Source organism: Nematocida major (assembly GCF_021653875.1).
Source record: "Nematocida major strain JUm2507 chromosome Unknown 2389, whole genome shotgun sequence".
Taxonomy (NCBI): domain Eukaryota; kingdom Fungi; phylum Microsporidia; genus Nematocida; species Nematocida major.
In genome coordinates, this window is record NW_025952953.1 from 248,779 (window position 1) to 265,999 (window position 17,221).

The window sequence follows — 17,221 nt, forward strand, 5'->3', positions numbered from 1 at the left end:
AAAGTGCAAATCTCTCAGATATAATTTTAGGTAGCATTGTTTCTCGTCATTAATCAGACAAACGCGTTAATCCTCATTGAGAAAGCTTTTAAAACAAGACGTTACAGCTGCAGTTCTGTGCAAACTGCATGGGTTAAAAAATAATAAAATAAATAAAATGAAACAACTGGAACTTTCCATTTTGGCACTCACTCATCCCTGGCCCGTGCAGGGCTGGCCTTCCGCCGACAGCAGTCTTGCCCAGAAAAGGCTCTGCTCCACCTTCCCTTCCCCCCCTTTCGCGCGCGCCCATGCTGCGCAAACTGGCTGAAGCAGCGCACAGGCCGCAGAAAACGCCTAAACATTAATAATATTTATTTCAGTGCTTTTTGTTTTTCTTTCCCTTTTTATCCTGCACAAGCTTAAATCCATCGCTATCCACGTCGCTCTCCTCTTGGTGCTCTGCAGGCTTTCCCTTCTCCTTTTGCTTTTTAACTGTCTTGGGGTCGCTCTTGTACTCTGCGGTTTGGACTGCAGTGTACGTTAGCTGCTCCTCCCTGTCTTTTTGCTTCTTCTTCTTGGGCTTTTGCTCAACAACTGTCCACTCGTCTCCAGTAGATGGCTCGTCTGCGGTCTGGCTGTCTATTACAAAGTTCCCGTGCTCGTCGAATCGGCCCACGCCATCTTCTTTTGTGTCCCACTCCACCGACTCGTCCAGCTCTTTTTCCTCTTCCTTTTGGGAGGGCTTTGCGTCCTTGGGCTTTTTCTTGTGCAGAGGCTGGTGCGAAATGCACCCCTTCTCCTTTTGTGTGATTGGGTGCGAAATGCAAAGCTCAAGCGGGTCGCTTCCCATGATTTCAGAGTCCTCGTTTAGATATGCGGGGATCTGCTCTTGCTTTCTGCTCAGCCGAATGTAGGCCTCTTCTATTTCGCTCTTTTTTCTCTCGACGTCCTCTGGCTTCATCATACCAAAATAATTAAGAAAAGAAAGTTTTGCACGAAATATGCACGCAGAAACAAAAATGTGATATGAGCTACGGCTGTTTAATTAAAGGGAATTTTGTTCAACATTTGAGAGGGCCAAATGTTTTTCACCTTGCAAAGCCTCTGAATAAACCCAAATCCGCCTTGTGCGGCTTCCTCGCTGCCGAAGCCACACAGCATCATGTTCTTGCTGGTGTAGCCAGAGCTGATGATGCATGCTATAAAGTGCACGACAAGAATGGTAATCAGGTGTGTGTAGTTTTTCAGCGGCCTATCAATCGAATAGAAAACGATTTCCATCTGCGTGATAAGCAGAAGAAGGATAAACGTCAGCGGCGTGGCAAAAAAGAAAGTGGCCTGCTCGATGGGCCTGTACAGGTCCGTGTAGTACGCTATGATTATGAGCAGCTTGGCCACAAAGTTCACGCTGTACACAATGCACTGCATTGCTGTGAAGCTGCCCCCGTAGAAAGACCCTTTCTCAAGCGCTCTCTTCACCGTCACGTTGTGGCCGGTTGCAAAACACGCTCGCTCCTCCTCCGCTTCTTTTACGCCGTAGTTGTACATCTCGTCAACCTGTATCTCAATGGGCGTGCTCATGCTGTCATTTATCGCGCCCGTTCGGAAAAGAGTCAGGTTTGCGTTGGTTACTGGGCTCTCCAGGGGCGTGCTCTCGGGCGCCAGGCTCTTGATGGCGTCTAATTCAATGTTGGCATGGCTGTTGCTCTCTGGGTCAGCCGCCTGGGCCTTCTTGACGTGCACCTTGAACACTGCGTTTAGCGGCTGCACAATAAAGGACTTCACCAGCGAAATCACGAGACAAGAGACCGCGCAGTACGCCACGGCGGCTAGCAGAAACTCAAAAAGAGCATTTTCGTGTATGTCTTCGAAGTATGCGAGAATCTGTGCGCTGTGCTGCGCCATGAAAACAGCAAGAACCAAAAATTCAAAAATCCCGGAGGGCTTCATAATGGTGATGCATATAAGCGAAATAATAAGAGCGGCGCTCCACGTGCCTTCTGTAATTTCCACAAGCACGGGAATAAAAGAGAGCAGGGCAACATTTTTGTGTAATTTGTGAAATATCCACAAAAAACAACTCAGGAGCTTTTTAAGCATGTATTTAGATTGGACAACATCCATTTCTCCTGCGAAAATGAAAATATAAAAGAGGAGCCATTGATGCAGCAGAGCCGATTGGAATGTTTGATCCGTATGAAGAAATAAAAAGCGCAGAAAAGGCGCACACTCTGAGCGAGCAAAAAGAGCACATTTCTGCCGTCAAGGAGGCGGTTGGGCATCTCATAAAAAAAGACAAGCCGCTGGAAAATCTGCACGAAATACATAGCCAGCTCGAGGGCGTGCAAAAAGCACAGGAGGCGACAGGCAAGCCCGTGAAGCTGTCCTCAGACTTAATTGCCAAAGTGAAGGCGCTTTCTGAGCACCCCATAGTGAAAAGGGCTGTGGAAAGACGGCCTGCCGTGCAAAAGAACTGCCGCACTCTCTTCGATTACACGGGGTAGAGGCGCAAGCGCTTCTGCGCTCTCTTCTTTTGTCGCCAGACCGGGTGCATGTGCTAGGCTTCTTTCTAATAAAAACTTGTGTCTAAATATAAAAGTGTATGGTTTATATTTTGCCAGTATGTATTGTGTAAAACAAAACACCCATGCATGTTTCTGGCACGGAGCGACCCCAAATTAAGCCAAGGAATTAAAGACAAAACAGCGCATATAGCAACAAGATGCGGATAGAGCCAAAACGAGGCAAAGCCCATGGGAGGCGGCGGATGGTGTGGAAGACATGGGAATCACGGGAATAGCAGTAAAAGAAATGGAAAAGAGGGAAAGAATGCAGAAAATATTTATGAAGAGAATGTATAGCTCATAGAAAAAGGCCCCAAGAAGTACTGACGGAAGAGGCAGGGATGGAGGCGAAAGTAAGAATAGAGGCCGAAGCAAAAAAGCGGAAGCGGAAGCAAAGCTCCGCGAGAGCAGCCAAGCCCCTATTAAGAGATGCTACACATGCGGAAAACAGGGCCACACATTCACGGCATGCTATGCGAGGAGACTAAATGGGCCCGGTAGCAGTGCTATAAAAGAGAAAATACCATTGATTAGAAATGGCTGTGTGAGAAAACCAGCAGTGGGGGCTGAAGAGCCGGAAAGCTTCGGCGGTGCAGCAGAGTGGGTGCTGGCAAAAGAAAGAGCAGCGTGGGCGATTCACTGGGCGGCGTGGGGCAGCTATATAGCCAATGTATGCACGCACATTGCTTGCGTATTTTATTGCAGAGCTGGCGCGCTAGCATAGGTGCGCCCAAGCAGGCGGAAATAAAGGCGAAAAAGAGCGCGCGGGCTGTGCGCTTCTTGGGAGGAAGGAGGCACAGGGGCGGGTTTTTGGAGGGGTTTATCTGAATCTGAGCATCTGTAGCGCCTTGTGGCAAAGCACAATCGCACGCCAAGGCCAAGACGGGGGTGCTTCCAAAAAGCCAAAGAGCCAAAGATTTAGATCGTTTATCAAAACAAAACTGATAAAAAGATCTCGTGCGAGGGTGGGTCTGGGGAGCTTTGCAGAGCACAAATCACACAAAAAGGCGATGCCCCCAGAAGCGCAGAGAGTGTGGAGGGCGGCCAGGCGCCAAAGCGCGCTGGTTGGTGAATGTGTGCACAAACTACAGAGACACAAAAAAGACCAATTACTCCGAGATCCACCCCTGTGGAACCACAAGGAGTCTGAAAAAAGCCCAAACCCGAGGGGGCGCATCGGATCAAGGAGCGCTCTAAAGCACAGATTAAGCAGGCGAATAGATATGCTGGCAGAAAAGTTTGGAAAATATAACACTTCTGCAGACAAATAAATAAATATTTTTTTATCCCCTAGCAAATGCAAACACAAACAACAGTAAGAGCAAAGACCACAAAAAAAATGCTTTACAGCAGCATTGGAGTTTCAGTAGCTGCATTAGCTTTGGCATATGTAATCGGAAGCGTCTTCTACAAGTTCTACGCAGTGGAAGACAAAACAATGGGAACCATGTTTTACTCATGGAGGCTTGGGGGAGCTGACGACGTAGCCTTCATGCAGAAGTCCGACAAGTTCAAGCCCACAGATGCCCAGAAAGAAAAGGCAAGCCACCTAGACATGGCTATAGACAAAAATGAAAGTCACCGCCCGATTCATGTCCCAAGAAACAAAGAACATCATTTAACTTTTGCGTTCCCAAACATTGATGTATTCTTCACACTGTGGAATGTATTTTCGAAACGCCAGAGCGAGATAGAGAAGAAATATCCGGCAGAAAAGAAAGAAATGCTGAAAGAATATCTCAAGGTTACCGAAGGAACTCCTGTTTTCACAAACGAGGATTGGGAGGACTCATCCGAAAACTTCGTTAAGCGTTCTCTTTACGATTACTACAGCAAACTGGGAGCGCACCCAGAGCAGAGAGAGCTTGTAAAGAAGGTAACGCCAATGATTCTGTCATTTATCCAGGATATGATGGGAAACAAAGACTACAGATACACAGGAATGGAGCCGTCTGAAGAGGCTGTTAATGACTTGGCAGACATTATATACGAGTTTATTGCGCCCGGGCACCTAGGAGAAGAGTCGTTCAGACAATACATAGAAAAAAACGACGATTCAGAGAGATTCCTTGAGAAGCGGGGGATAGTGTCTGATGACAAAAAGGAGTTCTCAAAGAAGCTTTCCAGAGCCTTCTTCGATGGCGCAACCAACGGCTCCCTGCACCCATACTTTTCGCTTGGGTACTCTAATATGGTAAATGTTGTTTTGTACTTGTCTTTGGACATGGACAACCTGGAATATGAGAAAGATGCAAAAGTCGATGCGGCGGAGTCTTTCAAGAGCGTGGCACAGGAGCAGCAAATTGCAGCAAACAAGATAGCTGCAATAACCTCAGCAATTGCGTTTGGAATGGCCAAGAACTTGTCTCCAAGCGAGCCGGTTGGAATTGAAACAGTCCGAAAACATTTAAATCCAGTGCGATTCATGCTTTTCACATCTAAGGTCGTAGACCCAAGCCCGCATGATGAGAGCAATCTGGAAAAAATTCTGGAGAACCTTAAAAAGAAAGAAAGTCTTATTAAGCAGATTTTTGTTTAAGTGTGAAGGCTATGGAAAACATGTGCGAAAAAAGAAAGCTGAATAAAGGTTATTAAAAACATGTATATTGGTGTGTATGTTTGGAGAAAGACCGCGCGGCCGGAGCCGTGGGCGTGTTCTTGGCAGAGCAGCGCTGTTTTAAAAGTTTTATTTTCTGCAATTCTCTTCATGTCTGACGAGCATAAGCAGCGGAAAGTGAAGGGAGGGAGGGCCTTGGAGACTCTGGCCCATTTGGTTCTTATGGGGCTGGCTCTGTTTGGGTGCGTTTTGAACGCAAGAAGGCTGTGCGAGCGGAAGGAAAGGGCAATTTCCGAAAACGTCGAGACGTTCAAGACGAACTTCTCGGAAATTCTCAAGGAGGTGTGCAGAGGCAGAAGGCCAGGTGGAAAAAAAACTCTGAGGCTTTTCTTCCCTAATGTAGAAAAGGAAAGCGATGAGATCTCTCAGGCCTCTGATGACGAACCAATAATATACATGAACAAACAACAGTCAGACCACCTGGACCTGAGCGATTCGCCAATAGCAATGATGCTGGCGCGGTGGATGTCGTCGAAGATAGCGAACCCGTTTTTGTTCGGGTTCAAAAACCTTGCGCTCGACCTGTCCGAATCCATGGACCACCTGTACAAGATGCATGGGTACACAGAGGACTTCAACCACATGCCCATCGTTCGAAAAAAAATGAACAGCTTTTTCCGAGGAGAGCTGAAGATTGAAGAAGCCGTAGTAGCGATTGACATGTTCTACTTTTTCATGCTGGACGTGCAGAATCCCATAAACATAAAGGCGCACAGAAGGAAAAGTGTTCCGCTGAAGGTGCCTTTCAGCAAAGATTACGTGATTTCAATGTGCTACTTAGGCGAAGCTGCAACATGCGTGCTGGGAAAGCGGGTTGAAGCGTTGCAGTTCAACCCAATGCCGCTGGTGGTGACCAAGGAGGATTTTTCCAAATCAATGATAAGTAGGATCTTTACGAAAATTAATCAATAAATTTCTAAAAATAAGAATAAGAGTGAAATCATTTTACAAAAACTAAATGAAAGGAGGCCCAGGAGAGCACATTCCTTCAAGGTTGCTAGAAATAATCGACAGAGGCGCAGGGGACTTCGCCCAAGACACAGCGCAGAAAAAGCATTTGACATACATGGGCGAGGCTGCTCGGTCTCACACAATGACACACACCATGATCCAAAAGCTTCGCCTGGGCGTTGTGGACACGCTGGTTCCTGGCTCGGGCGAGTGGTCTCTTGTGTACTCTTCGGAGATGCACGGGTACTCGCTCAACACGCTAATGCGGAACGCAAAGAACGGGCCCCAAAAGGGGTGTTTTATTCTTTCTGTGCTTGAGGACTTTGGCACGCAGGAGGAGTATGAAAGGGTGTTCGGTGCCGTGTTTTTTGAGCCTTTGCGGTTTGAGAAGGCGTCGTACGGAACAATAGACACTGCTTTGTTTAGGTTTAAAACGCCCAGGGCCCAGGACATGAGCAAGGGCTCCAATGCAATACTAAACATATACAGCGCAAAATCTATAGAAAATCGGCGCATGTACATCATAGCCAAAAAAGAGTATTTGGCGTTCGGGTGCGGAAACGGCAGGTTTGGCTTGCAGTTTGAAAAAAGCCTTCAGCAGGGGGAGTCCCACGGGGTGGAGACGTTCAACAACGACACGCTGAGCCACCGGGAGAGGTTTAAAATCAGCCGGATCGAGCTGTGGCATGTAGAGGCGTGAGCGAAGCCGCGGGTAGGCTCGTCTGCTGCAGACGGGCCGCATAGAAAGCGCTTTCCGCGAAAGCCGTGCAGAGCACAGTGTGCTTGCAGAAGACCTATGCTTGTGCTTAGCTAGAGCAGAGGGGCAAGCTTGTGAAAAGTGTAAAAATATCCGTGCAAATAAACAGTAATTGGCCGTCTATCTGCACTTACGTGTTTTTGGCCCAGCGCATCTTTATGCAATACAAAGCATGCCCATTTATTTACAATGGAAGCAGACCTGCGCCGCCTGTTTAGGAGGGCACGGTCACTGGTGTTTTTTCGGGGGATTGCACGACTCTGTGCGTGGTGTATGCGCTCTCCAGCGCTTTTTCGTCGACAGAGGAGAGTGCTGCAGCCTCAGGGAAGAGAACCGACCGGAAGGTAAACAGAAATATTCCGACTATTGAGAGCGCCAGGCCAAAAATGTTGACTGACGTGAGCGTTAGACTGTGCTGGTGCACCGAAATGCACAGGATCACGATTTCCTTAATGATAATAACCACAGAGGAAACCATTACGTTTGTTTTAGAAATAACTAGAAACTCTGCCAAGCACCCGAAAAAGCCAATAGCCCCTGTGGCCACTATCAGGAGCAAGCACTGTGCAGCAGCCCCTGCAGACTTTTGCGCGCAGAAGTTGAAGAGGCCTATGGGCCCCTCAAACAGAAAGAACCCGGCGAGCAGAAAAAGCCCGGAAAGAAGAGACAGCACGGAGAGGCTGTGCAGAATGCTCTTGTTTTTTTTTATGCTGTGTTTTATGAAGTACTCTAAAAACCCCCATCTGAAGCCGGCCATGACGCACGCGCCAAGGGTCATGAGGCCGTACTTGGCGTCAAACCCCATGGCCTCGCTTTTCGCAGCCAGAGAAATGCCCGAGGCAATCATGCAAATAATAACAATCAGTGTGATAGACGGGCGCTCCAGCTGGAAGACAAAGCGAGCAAACAGAATAAACACCGGCGTAGTGGACTTAAGCATGGTGTAGACGGGGAGAGATATTCGCGTCAGCGCCTTCCCAGAGAACCCGCTGTCGATCGACCCAATGAAGCAGCAGACCACAATCCACACGTTGAACGCACCAATGTCGCTGAGAAAGCAAAGTATCGGGCGCAGCGCGCTGTTTGTGTTTGCGGAAAGAGTCTCCAGCGTGTTTTCGGGCTTTTCTTTTTTGAGCGGAGCCTCGAGGGGGGAGCCTATCTTTTCTCGCATTATGTACGGCAGCGGAGACTCGATAACTTGCTCGTGCAAAACTTGTTTTTTGAAGTACCAGATGCAAAACGCAGATAGCACAAAGTGGGTAAGATGGTGGAGAGAAAAGTAAAACAGGGGAAACTTAAAATTGTATCCGGTTTGGGAGAGGAAGTGCGAAGTGAAGAAGGTCATGCCTAGCGAGGAGGAGAAGAAAAAGCCCATGCATGCGCCTACGCCCAGAAGTTCTTGCGTGTTCATTTATATACAGAGCGATTTCTTCTTTATTTGTTAGTAAAACATATGTTTCAAACAGAAAGCTCGGGACAAACAAGCCACACAGGCGCTGCAAAAAAGCGCGAGTCAGTGAGGGGCGCAGCGCTGTTTGATAAGGCAGTTCTTGCGCTTATTTCTCTTGAGCTGGCTCGGCCAATGGGCTCGCTTTTCCAGCACTGCGCACATCTTTTCGTGTGCGGGGTTCTTGTATTCCCGTTCGCACAGGATCTGACAAAGAGCGAGGCTTTTGCGTGCTTTGGCGCCATCCACTGGGTTATGCAGAGAACGCAGATCTCTGGGGAGATTTTCTACACTTTGCTGGCGCGAAATCAGAGGGCGTCGCTCGCCTGCTGCATGCATCGCGTTGGGATGTACGGGATAAAGTCGCTGTTTGCAGACATAAAAACGCCCCGGGGGCTGCTTCTGTGGATGCAGAGCGCGTACTTTATCCTTATGTGTGTTCTCGGGCTGAGGCTCCTTTTCCGGGCAAACTCTTCAGCAAACGCGAAGAGAAAGTTTTTGCATCTTGGGATTTTCCTGTACTACTACATATTTCCCCAAGACTTGCTGCGGGTGCATTCTGTCTGCATTCTATTTTTAATGCATGCCTTTTCGCAGATAATGAAAGTTGCCGAGCGCGCGTACAACATAAGCGAGCGAGATCTTCTTTCCTCGTTTCTCACGGAAAAAGACCGGAAAGGAATTGTTTCGCACATTCTCCTGGTGGCAGCGTTCCTCTTCGTGCTCGAGGGGCTTTCCGGAGACAGGGCGCGGACTCTTTTTGTGCTGTCCTCGCTGGGCATAGTCGACGCGGTCTCGTGCTTCTTCCCAAAGTCTCCGAACACGCACAAAAGCAAGCTTGGCAGCATAGTCGGAGGCATCTTGGCCAAGTGCGTGCTGAGTGCCATGGGCGTGGACTATCCGCTCTGGATGTACTTTGTGCTAGGCTTGGGAGAGTTCTATGCGCACATGAACGACAACATCCTTCTGCCTATTTTGGCTGTTGGCGTCTCGTCGATTAGATACAAATAGCTCTTTTTTCCGGCGCGGCCGCCCATCTTGGGCTCTGCCTCCGCGCGCTGCGGCAGAGGGGGCGCGCAGAAGGAGTGCTGCCGCCCGGATATTAATATTAATGCACGGGCGCGCCAAGGGTCCCTTAGCGCAGAGGCAGAGGCTGGGCAGGTGTTTGAAGAAAAGCACGCGCTCTTTTGCAGCTGCAAAAATAAATACCCGAAGCCCTGGCCCCGAAAACAAAGCGCACTTCACGCGTTTAAAACCAATGGGGGCAGGCAGAGGCTATATAAAATAAATCATCCATTCTAAGCGCGAACACAAGGTAGAATAACCCAAGGAGGCGAGCATGCCGGCAGGGCTTTGCACGGCGTGTGCTGGGCCTGGAAAGAGCTGAAAGTAAGCAAAAACTTTATTTATGGGGACAGCGCAGCCAAACGCGCTGACGCGCAAATTATGAGTATTTTCCGGTTTTGGCATCTATATTTATAGACCAGGCAATGAAGCTGGCATCGGGTGATGTAGTAAATACAGAGGCAGGGGAGCTGATTGTGCTGCTTTGGGCAAAGCACTTTTCGCAGACCCCCAAGTATCCGCCAGTGCTGGCAGACTTGAAAACATACGTTCCATTTATCTTTCTGGTCACAATCCACATTTCGTCGTTTGTGTTTTTGTCGATGGTCTCTCTAAAAAGCGCAGCCAAAGGCATGTTGAAGGTGGAGGGCCCGCAGTCCTTGCACACGCTAAGGTACATGCCTGAGGCCAGGTTCTTGATAGTGCAGTTTTTGCCCACAGGAATAAGCTTCCACTTTGCATCGGGGCTGTTGAATGAGGTATACACCATGGCTACGTTTTTGGGCTTTGTCTGGGCGGTGCCCGTGCACTCTTCGCACGAGCCCAGATACAGCTGGGTCTGCGAAGACTGCATTGCCACCTCGTCATACTCGTCAAGGCCCAAGCACCCTGCGCCCGGGGGGGTTGTTGGCGCATATGCGCTCGCACGGTACTTGGAGTTCTTCACCTGGGGGGGAGGCGGCGTGGGCTTTTTCGGCCTGTCGACTGGAGGCTCTATGTAGTTGGGAAGGCACGTGTAGCCCCTTGGGCATATGCTGTCGGCATTCTGCATCCCGGCGCTGTCCTTGGGCCAGGACCGGAACTTGTATGGGTCGAGATACGCTTTGTTGTTCTTGTTCTGCAGAATGTTGAATCTTTTGTCCTGACAGACCTCGGCTCTGTGGATTCCAAAGCACACAACAAGAAGTATTATAGTGTTTGCTGTGATGATCATGTGATGCTCGGGCGAATATATAATATTTATATTATATTTCTGACAATGTTTCACGTGATATTTGAAGATTTGCTATTTTTGTGTGAAACAGCTTGCTTATTCTGTGAGGCCATGCGCACACATCACTCTGATAAATAGACTATATCTAGGAATAGATGTCCATTTTTTTGCCATACAGATGCAAGCAGAGAAGAAAAAAATAGAGAAAAAAAATCATGTGCCCAAGAGGGCAAAGAAGGCTTGCCCACTATCTCTTTTCATGTGGATACAGGAAATGGACATTGACGAAACCATGTACATCTCCATGTGCGCAGAGACAGGCCTGCGTGCAAAGACATTTCAGGAAATTGGCGAGGAGCTGGCGGCCATGGAGGCCGAGCTATGCCTCAACGCAAATGGGCAGGCGCGCACTGGAAAGAAGCAGCGGACGCTGCACCAGATAAAAAACGCGTTCCTGTGGATATGGAAGACCAAGACAAAGCCGTGCCAGGAGTACTGCGCAAACATGAGCCGGCAGTACAATCTTTCGATACCATACATGCACTCAAGCGGGCTTTCCATCATCAAGGGGTATATGCACAGATACAAGACCATTCTAAAGGAGGTTGCGGAGATTTCCAAAAACTCTATAAAAGAGCTCAAAAACACAGAAATGGGCCCCGTGTTTGCAAAAAACGCGCGCCCCCTCCTTGAAAGGGACACGTTTGCAGGAAAAGACCACATATGGATGGAGCTTGTCCGGGAAAAGACCCCGGCTCCGCATGCAGATCACATGCTTTTGCAGTGCAAGGAGGCAGAGAGCTCGGGGAAGATGCCCCACAACGCGCTGGGGTTTATGGAGAAGGACGCGCAGGCCGAGCTGGAGCAGGCTTTTTCTGAATACTACGGCTTTCTTGTTGAAAGCAACTCTTCAAGCTTCTTTGCCAAAAAGAAACACGTAAGCATATGCAATTATAAAAACTTGAGCCGATACTTTTACGAGTTTAAAGTGCAGTACTAGGTGTTGCTTCGTGCTATGCGCAAAGCACAAATCCTGCTTGCGTGGGGGTGTTGTTCTGCTGAATGGGTGCACCCTGCGTAGCGTGCAGGCTTGCGCAGGCATAACACAATAAAGACATAGGGTTAAATTTCGAGTTTCTTTTATATGCAGGCTGCAAAGCAGCGCCATTGGCCTAGCAGCGAAATGCAGGGGCTTTCGATTTGCCTCAAGGCCAGCAGGCGCGCTCTTTGTGCTGCTGCGTCTTTATAGAGCACCAGCGGCTCTGTACAGCACCAGCGCTCGGCTGCGCGCGCCAGGCGGACAGAAAACGCCTCTGCGTCTAAACAATTTTCTGCATAAAATCACTTTGTTTGAAACAGATTTCAAAAGAGCAGCAGGCTGCCAAGCGTTGCATCTGCGAGAAAGGCCAAGCCGACTCTAGAAAAGCTATACTGCCTATTGCTCAGAGGCCTTGCAAGCCTGCCTCTGGCGGGCGCCCCTTTATCGGGGCAAGACTCTTTTCTAGGGGTATTTTGGTGTGTGGCGCTGGCTGTGTTTCAGTGCAAGCAAGATTTAGCCATGGCCATGGCGCAGATGGAGGAGCGCGGCATGATCAGAAAATGGCACTCCCGGATTCCCCCCGAAATTAATTCTGATGATCTGCTTTTTTTAAGATGGTCTGCTGCCCAATAATTTTTACATCAAACATACGCTTTTCACATATAATAACTCAAACGAAACAGAAATTTAATTAATGAAGTTGGGAAAAAAAGAAAAGTTAACAATTGTGTTTTCAGTGGCCTTTCTCCTGCTTGCCATGTGCATTATCGTGCGATATGTCATTCTTAGCAATAAAAGCACGCCAAAGGGGGCAGCAAGCTCCCAAAAAGGCGCTTCAGCTGCGAAAGGCAGTAAGAGCAAGCCTGCCGCACAGACAGAAGCTGCGGCGGAGCCTACAAGCAGCGCACCTACAGAAACGCCGAATTCAGAAAAGGCGGAAGGCACAGAAGAAGCTGGCGCTAGTGCCGAGGCCGGCGAATCGGAGCCTTTGAGCGGCTTGCTATTTGGCCTAGGCTTGGGTGCAGCCTCTAAGGAAGAGAAGAAGGAAAAGTCTCCTGCGGCCTCTAGCAAAAAAAAGAAGAAAACCCCAAAGAAGGACTTAAAGACCAAAGTGCAAACGGAAATTCGCATGCCCTACTACAAAGGCACAGACTGCGCGCACACAGCTGTTCCAAACCACGGGAAAAAAAACAAAGAGCCTCTCCCAGACCTTTCGGCAATGACACTTATTTCTTCGTACGCAAATCTAGGAGTTCATTTGGACACCAAAGTATTTTTGAAGTCCAAATTCCCAGCCGTATACTCCAGCGACGCTCTGCAGAAAAAGGTGAACCTGCTCGAAAGCAAGGCCAGCAAAAACAGGCTGCAGTATGGAAAAGCGCACGAGCTGGCAGACTTGGCGCTGAACTCGATAAAGTGCTTGGAAGGCATTGTCAACATAGCAGGAAAGTCTATCGTCGAGGAGATAGACGCGGTGAACAAGATGTGGAAAGTTCTTGTCTGCACAGCGCTAAAGGCCCAGCAGGCAGACGCAGAGAAGAAGGGCGGCAAAAAAGAGCCTCTTTCCAAGGCTCTGGACTCTGCCAAGCTGGCAGAAAGCATCCAGTGCATCCGGAAGGAGCTTCAGAGTGTCTACTCAAAAGCTGCAAACAAGGAAAAGGAGGACAAGATGCTAGAGGCGATGCTCGCACTGGAGAGCATATTCCGGTACAACGGGGAGAAAGCCGCAAAACTATCAAACATAGGCGGCCGGCTTGACCATTTGCTTTGGGTAAACAAAGAAATTCCAGAGGCAATCAAGAAAAACATTGTTTCCTACATTGGCACGCACTGGAGCAGAGACGCGAGCAACGAGGAGATGTTTTTCAGCGACTCTAAAGTTGTAGACTCCATGTTCATGATAAAGGACGAGACTACGAAAAAGTACTTCTTGAACCTGAAGAGCCTTCTGTCGGTTTCTTTGCACACTGCTGTCTTTGACGGGGTTATGTACAAGCTCATCGACGTCCAGAAAAACGCAAGCGCCAAGCTCTCTAAAGACTCGGTAGAGGCCTCCATAAAAAAAATAAGCACGGGTCTCATCTTCAATGACTGTGTGTTTTCGCCCGAAATGCAGGATCCGTCAAAAGAGGAAAACGTAGTGTGCACAAGCTTGTTTGTGAACAACGAGAAGTTTGTGGAGATTGTTGCTGCGCTTCTTGCAAAGATAGAAGTCTTCCTGCGAAAGCTTAAAGAAGAAGAAAAGACCATCCAGAAAAGCGACAAGGCCACACACATAGAACAGTTCCTGTCTGTGGCGCTGGCTGGCACGAAGGCTATGGCCGCCGCCGCCAACTACTACAGCATCGTCTTGTCGAAGCAAAGAAGCAGGGAAGGCGCCATCCGGTCGTTCATATACAGCGCAATTCTTAGCCAAGAGCACAAAAAGAACATAGAAACTTCGCCCGTGCTTGAGACTATGGCAAAGAACGCCTTCAAAAAGGTGCTTAACAGCACAGAAGACGCCAAAAAGCCCGCGAAAAACACGAGCGGCTCAGCGCCTACCCTGGAAAGGCTTGCTGCAGGCCTGCAGAAAAAGGAAAACCTCGAGTTCTTTAGGACTCTGTCTGTTGGCCTAAAGGGAGACGACGCCGCGATTGCAAAGAGCTATCTGTCCTACACAAAGAAGCATATGGACGAGGCCAGGCAGCTGGTAAAAGAGCAGGATGCAGATAAATAGGGGCCATCTGCGCACTTTCTATAGATCAGAATGTTTTTAATGCACAAAAACTCACTCTGCTCGCGCATCTTTTCTGGGTATTTTTTGCCCCGTGTTTTTATTTTCTGTGTGCACCAACCATGCAGACGATCAGCAATGCCCCGAATGAAAATAAATAAAAGACGATAAAAAATTTTAAGTATTATGGAAAACAGCATAGAAAAGGAGAAGCTAAATAGCTATATACGTACTCTCGCCAAAAGTGCAAAAGCGTTACTCTATAAATGTCCTGTTGTTTTTTTTGGCACAGTTCTTTATCTTATGTATGTTATGACTGTTGGAGAGAAAATGTTCTCCAGCAAGGCCCCGTTTTCTGACGCAAACACACGCTTTACCAGCACTGTCCTATTTGTGGCAGCCTCTTGTATTTCACAGATTATGTTTTTTGCGTTTTCCTCGCACACCTCAGGAGTCATGTCTTCTCCTATATCAGAGTCCTTTTTGTACATACAGGGGCTGCACTGCGCGCTGGCAAAAAGCGTGCCTGCCCCCAAGCTCTTCTCCACTCTTTTTGCGTGCACCGCGCTGTCTGCCATGCTCACAAGTGCAGGGTTTTTTGCGCTGCGCGCTCTGCGCGCGGACCGCGCCATACACAAAATACCGTCTGCCGCCTCCAAGGCGCTGTTTGTATCTATTGGGATTCTGTGTGTGTTTTATGCAAACGACCGCCTTGAAAACATAAAGGTGTCTAACGTTCCTAGCTGGGCAATTTCGGCGGCGTTCAACTCAGTCGGGGTCTGCCTGACGATTTTCTGCTTTGTGTGCAGAGAGCGCGCCCCGGCGGTGCCCCAGTACAGCGTGCTGTGGATCGGGGTGCTTTTCACGGCTGCATTCTATCTCTGCGCCTGGGCGTGCAGGATGAGTCTTTCTTCTCTGGTGAGCAGCGGGTGGCTTCTGTGCAACCCCCGCAAGCCTATTTCCATGAAGATCCCCTCCGTGGCTTTTTCGAAAATCCAGAAGCAGGAGATTGTGCGGCAGCTGCCTGCGATTGCAAAAATATCCGCGCTAAACCTCTTGCAGTTTCCCATCAACTTCCCGTCTACCAAGGCCCGGACTGGGGAAAGCACGCATGTGCGCAAGGAGCTGCTGGCAAACGGGCTCTCCAACGCAATGTCAATGTTTTTGGGGTGCACCACATATGTTTTGCCCTCCTCGACAATTGCGGTGTACGAGGCAGGCTCTCGATCAAAGATCGACACGCTCCTGTTTGCGGGCGCGCTTGGCCTAGTCACCATCACGGGATACAAGTATCTGTTCTACATTCCGTTTGTTGTGCTAGATTTGCTGTTTTTGTGCCTGGGGCTGAACATTATTTTTCAGTCAAGCCTGTCGGCAGTCCAGGAGGGGTGGGGCACTTTCGCATTTGTTATATTTATTTCGCTGACCTCGGTCGCAACCAGCAGCATTTTGTGGGGTGCTGTCGTGGCAGGTGCCATGTACGCGCTTAAGCACACCCTCAAACACGGCTTTAACACATTCACTTTCACAGGTTGCCGCAGGCCGCTTAGGGCCCGGGCACGCCTCCCCAGATAGATTTAAGCTTGCGGGCGCTTAGGATACCAATAAGCAAGCATAGGATCTATTGCATCTTTTAAAAATAAAAATGCACTTTGCATTCTACGAGCACGCATGCTTTATAGCCGCTGGCCGCGCCCAGGCAGGCCCCTGCGCATTTCATAAGACTTCTTTTATTAATATTCTGTATTTGCGCGGCGCTTTTACAGGGTCTTTTCCAGGCTTGCCTGCTCCTCTACGCCCTGCTCGGGCCTTTCCTTGCCAAGGCTCTCCCGGACATGCTTCAGCACATCGCCCAGCCCTTTGTGCTTGCGCACAGCCAGCACCCGTTCAATGTGCTCTGCCACCACAGCCAAGTCTTTGCGCGAGTGCTTCATGGCACGCAGTATCTGCTTGATCACGGGCGTGCTGGACGTCACGTTGATTTTTTCGGCGCGAATCTTCCCGAGAATAGACAGCACCCTCTCCCGAGGAAGCCGGGCTATGCCCAGGCCCTCAAGCGAGTGCACCGTCGCCCTGCTCTCCGTCAGCGCATATATTGCCAGCTTCTCTATTTCGTGCACGGTGCGCTCGCTCTGCTCCAGCGCCTGCAGCGCGCCCAGGAGGATCTGCCCGTACACAAAGTCGTGCATTCCCATCCGCATGCTCTGCACGTACTGCGAGCACGCGTCGCCCAGCTCGCTCTCGCCCTTCAGAGTTCTCAGCACCGCCAGCCCGAGCGCGCGGACTTTCTCCATGGGCGCGCTTTCCGCGTCAATCTTCTTGTATAGCCCCAGGACCATTTTCCACGCTCCCTCCAGGCGCTTGCATCGTTTTGCCAGAACCAGGATCGCCTCTGCCCGCACAGAGACGTATATCCGCAGCTTTTCCTTGCTCTGCCGGGTCCCTGCAAAGAGCGAGATGTGCTGCTCCATCCGGTCCTCCTGCCCAGGGAGCAGGTTCTCCGTGTCGGGGAAAAATCCTGCCAGCTTCTCTAGAACTGCGCGCGCAAGCTCCTCCTCTGCGAGCGGGAGGTGCTCAAGCACCAGCCGCCCTGCGCTCTTCACGTTTGCGTGCTCGGCCTCTGTCGCCAGCGTATACGCAAACTCTAGAAGCGCACCCTCCTTTCCCGTGTAAACCGTGTGCCCGTGCGCGTACAGTATGCTGTTCATCACCGCCTCGACGTCGCTTTCCGCGCCGCTCTCATCTGCCCATCCGGTGACCATCTGCAGCCGGCTTCTTAGCTGCTCGATCTTGTGCGTGGTCTTTAGAATCGTCTGTATGGCCTTGTTCAGCGCCTTGCCCTCCAGCGGCTTCATCTGCGCAAGAATCTC

At 49.7% G+C, this 17,221-nt stretch overlaps 13 protein-coding genes across 13 annotated transcripts; 8 read left to right on the forward strand and 5 right to left on the reverse strand.

Annotated features, from left to right (window-relative positions):
* Positions 1 to 358: 358 nt before the first annotated feature.
* Positions 359 to 946, reverse strand: NEMAJ01_0844 (uncharacterized protein; the record flags this gene model as incomplete). The annotated part of the gene is made up of 1 exon (XM_047914682.1): positions 359 to 946. The coding sequence occupies one exon, from the start codon at positions 944 to 946 to the stop codon at positions 359 to 361; it is 588 nt and encodes a 195-aa protein (XP_047770639.1).
* A 77-nt stretch (positions 947 to 1,023) lies between these two features.
* On the reverse strand, positions 1,024 to 2,106 carry NEMAJ01_0845 (uncharacterized protein; the record flags this gene model as incomplete). Its single annotated transcript, XM_047914683.1, has 1 exon — positions 1,024 to 2,106. One exon carries the CDS (start codon positions 2,104 to 2,106, stop codon positions 1,024 to 1,026), a length of 1,083 nt encoding a protein of 360 aa, XP_047770640.1.
* Positions 2,107 to 2,165: 59 nt separating this feature from the next.
* NEMAJ01_0846 (uncharacterized protein) lies at positions 2,166 to 2,486 on the forward strand (the record flags this gene model as incomplete). The annotated part of the gene is made up of 1 exon (XM_047914684.1): positions 2,166 to 2,486. The coding sequence occupies one exon, from the start codon at positions 2,166 to 2,168 to the stop codon at positions 2,484 to 2,486; it is 321 nt and encodes a 106-aa protein (XP_047770641.1).
* Positions 2,487 to 3,843: 1,357 nt separating this feature from the next.
* NEMAJ01_0847 (uncharacterized protein) lies at positions 3,844 to 5,085 on the forward strand (the record flags this gene model as incomplete). The annotated part of the gene is made up of 1 exon (XM_047914685.1): positions 3,844 to 5,085. The coding sequence occupies one exon, from the start codon at positions 3,844 to 3,846 to the stop codon at positions 5,083 to 5,085; it is 1,242 nt and encodes a 413-aa protein (XP_047770642.1).
* Positions 5,086 to 5,253: 168 nt separating this feature from the next.
* On the forward strand, positions 5,254 to 6,075 carry NEMAJ01_0848 (uncharacterized protein; the record flags this gene model as incomplete). Its single annotated transcript, XM_047914686.1, has 1 exon — positions 5,254 to 6,075. One exon carries the CDS (start codon positions 5,254 to 5,256, stop codon positions 6,073 to 6,075), a length of 822 nt encoding a protein of 273 aa, XP_047770643.1.
* Positions 6,076 to 6,121: 46 nt separating this feature from the next.
* On the forward strand, positions 6,122 to 6,814 carry NEMAJ01_0849 (uncharacterized protein; the record flags this gene model as incomplete). Its single annotated transcript, XM_047914687.1, has 1 exon — positions 6,122 to 6,814. The coding sequence occupies one exon, from the start codon at positions 6,122 to 6,124 to the stop codon at positions 6,812 to 6,814; it is 693 nt and encodes a 230-aa protein (XP_047770644.1).
* A 271-nt stretch (positions 6,815 to 7,085) lies between these two features.
* On the reverse strand, positions 7,086 to 8,282 carry NEMAJ01_0850 (solute carrier family 35, member C2; the record flags this gene model as incomplete). The annotated part of the gene is made up of 1 exon (XM_047914688.1): positions 7,086 to 8,282. The coding sequence occupies one exon, from the start codon at positions 8,280 to 8,282 to the stop codon at positions 7,086 to 7,088; it is 1,197 nt and encodes a 398-aa protein (XP_047770645.1).
* Positions 8,283 to 8,324: 42 nt separating this feature from the next.
* NEMAJ01_0851 (uncharacterized protein) lies at positions 8,325 to 9,329 on the forward strand (the record flags this gene model as incomplete). Its single annotated transcript, XM_047914689.1, has 1 exon — positions 8,325 to 9,329. One exon carries the CDS (start codon positions 8,325 to 8,327, stop codon positions 9,327 to 9,329), a length of 1,005 nt encoding a protein of 334 aa, XP_047770646.1.
* A 433-nt stretch (positions 9,330 to 9,762) lies between these two features.
* NEMAJ01_0852 (uncharacterized protein) lies at positions 9,763 to 10,596 on the reverse strand (the record flags this gene model as incomplete). The annotated part of the gene is made up of 1 exon (XM_047914690.1): positions 9,763 to 10,596. One exon carries the CDS (start codon positions 10,594 to 10,596, stop codon positions 9,763 to 9,765), a length of 834 nt encoding a protein of 277 aa, XP_047770647.1.
* A 178-nt stretch (positions 10,597 to 10,774) lies between these two features.
* Positions 10,775 to 11,596, forward strand: NEMAJ01_0853 (uncharacterized protein; the record flags this gene model as incomplete). Its single annotated transcript, XM_047914691.1, has 1 exon — positions 10,775 to 11,596. The coding sequence occupies one exon, from the start codon at positions 10,775 to 10,777 to the stop codon at positions 11,594 to 11,596; it is 822 nt and encodes a 273-aa protein (XP_047770648.1).
* A 733-nt stretch (positions 11,597 to 12,329) lies between these two features.
* NEMAJ01_0854 (uncharacterized protein) lies at positions 12,330 to 14,354 on the forward strand (the record flags this gene model as incomplete). Its single annotated transcript, XM_047914692.1, has 1 exon — positions 12,330 to 14,354. One exon carries the CDS (start codon positions 12,330 to 12,332, stop codon positions 14,352 to 14,354), a length of 2,025 nt encoding a protein of 674 aa, XP_047770649.1.
* Positions 14,355 to 14,537: 183 nt separating this feature from the next.
* NEMAJ01_0855 (uncharacterized protein) lies at positions 14,538 to 15,926 on the forward strand (the record flags this gene model as incomplete). Its single annotated transcript, XM_047914693.1, has 1 exon — positions 14,538 to 15,926. One exon carries the CDS (start codon positions 14,538 to 14,540, stop codon positions 15,924 to 15,926), a length of 1,389 nt encoding a protein of 462 aa, XP_047770650.1.
* A 185-nt stretch (positions 15,927 to 16,111) lies between these two features.
* Positions 16,112 to 17,221, reverse strand: NEMAJ01_0856 (uncharacterized protein; the record flags this gene model as incomplete). Its single annotated transcript, XM_047914694.1, has 1 exon — positions 16,112 to 17,221. A coding segment is annotated over one exon (1,110 nt), but the record flags the coding sequence as incomplete, so codon positions are not given.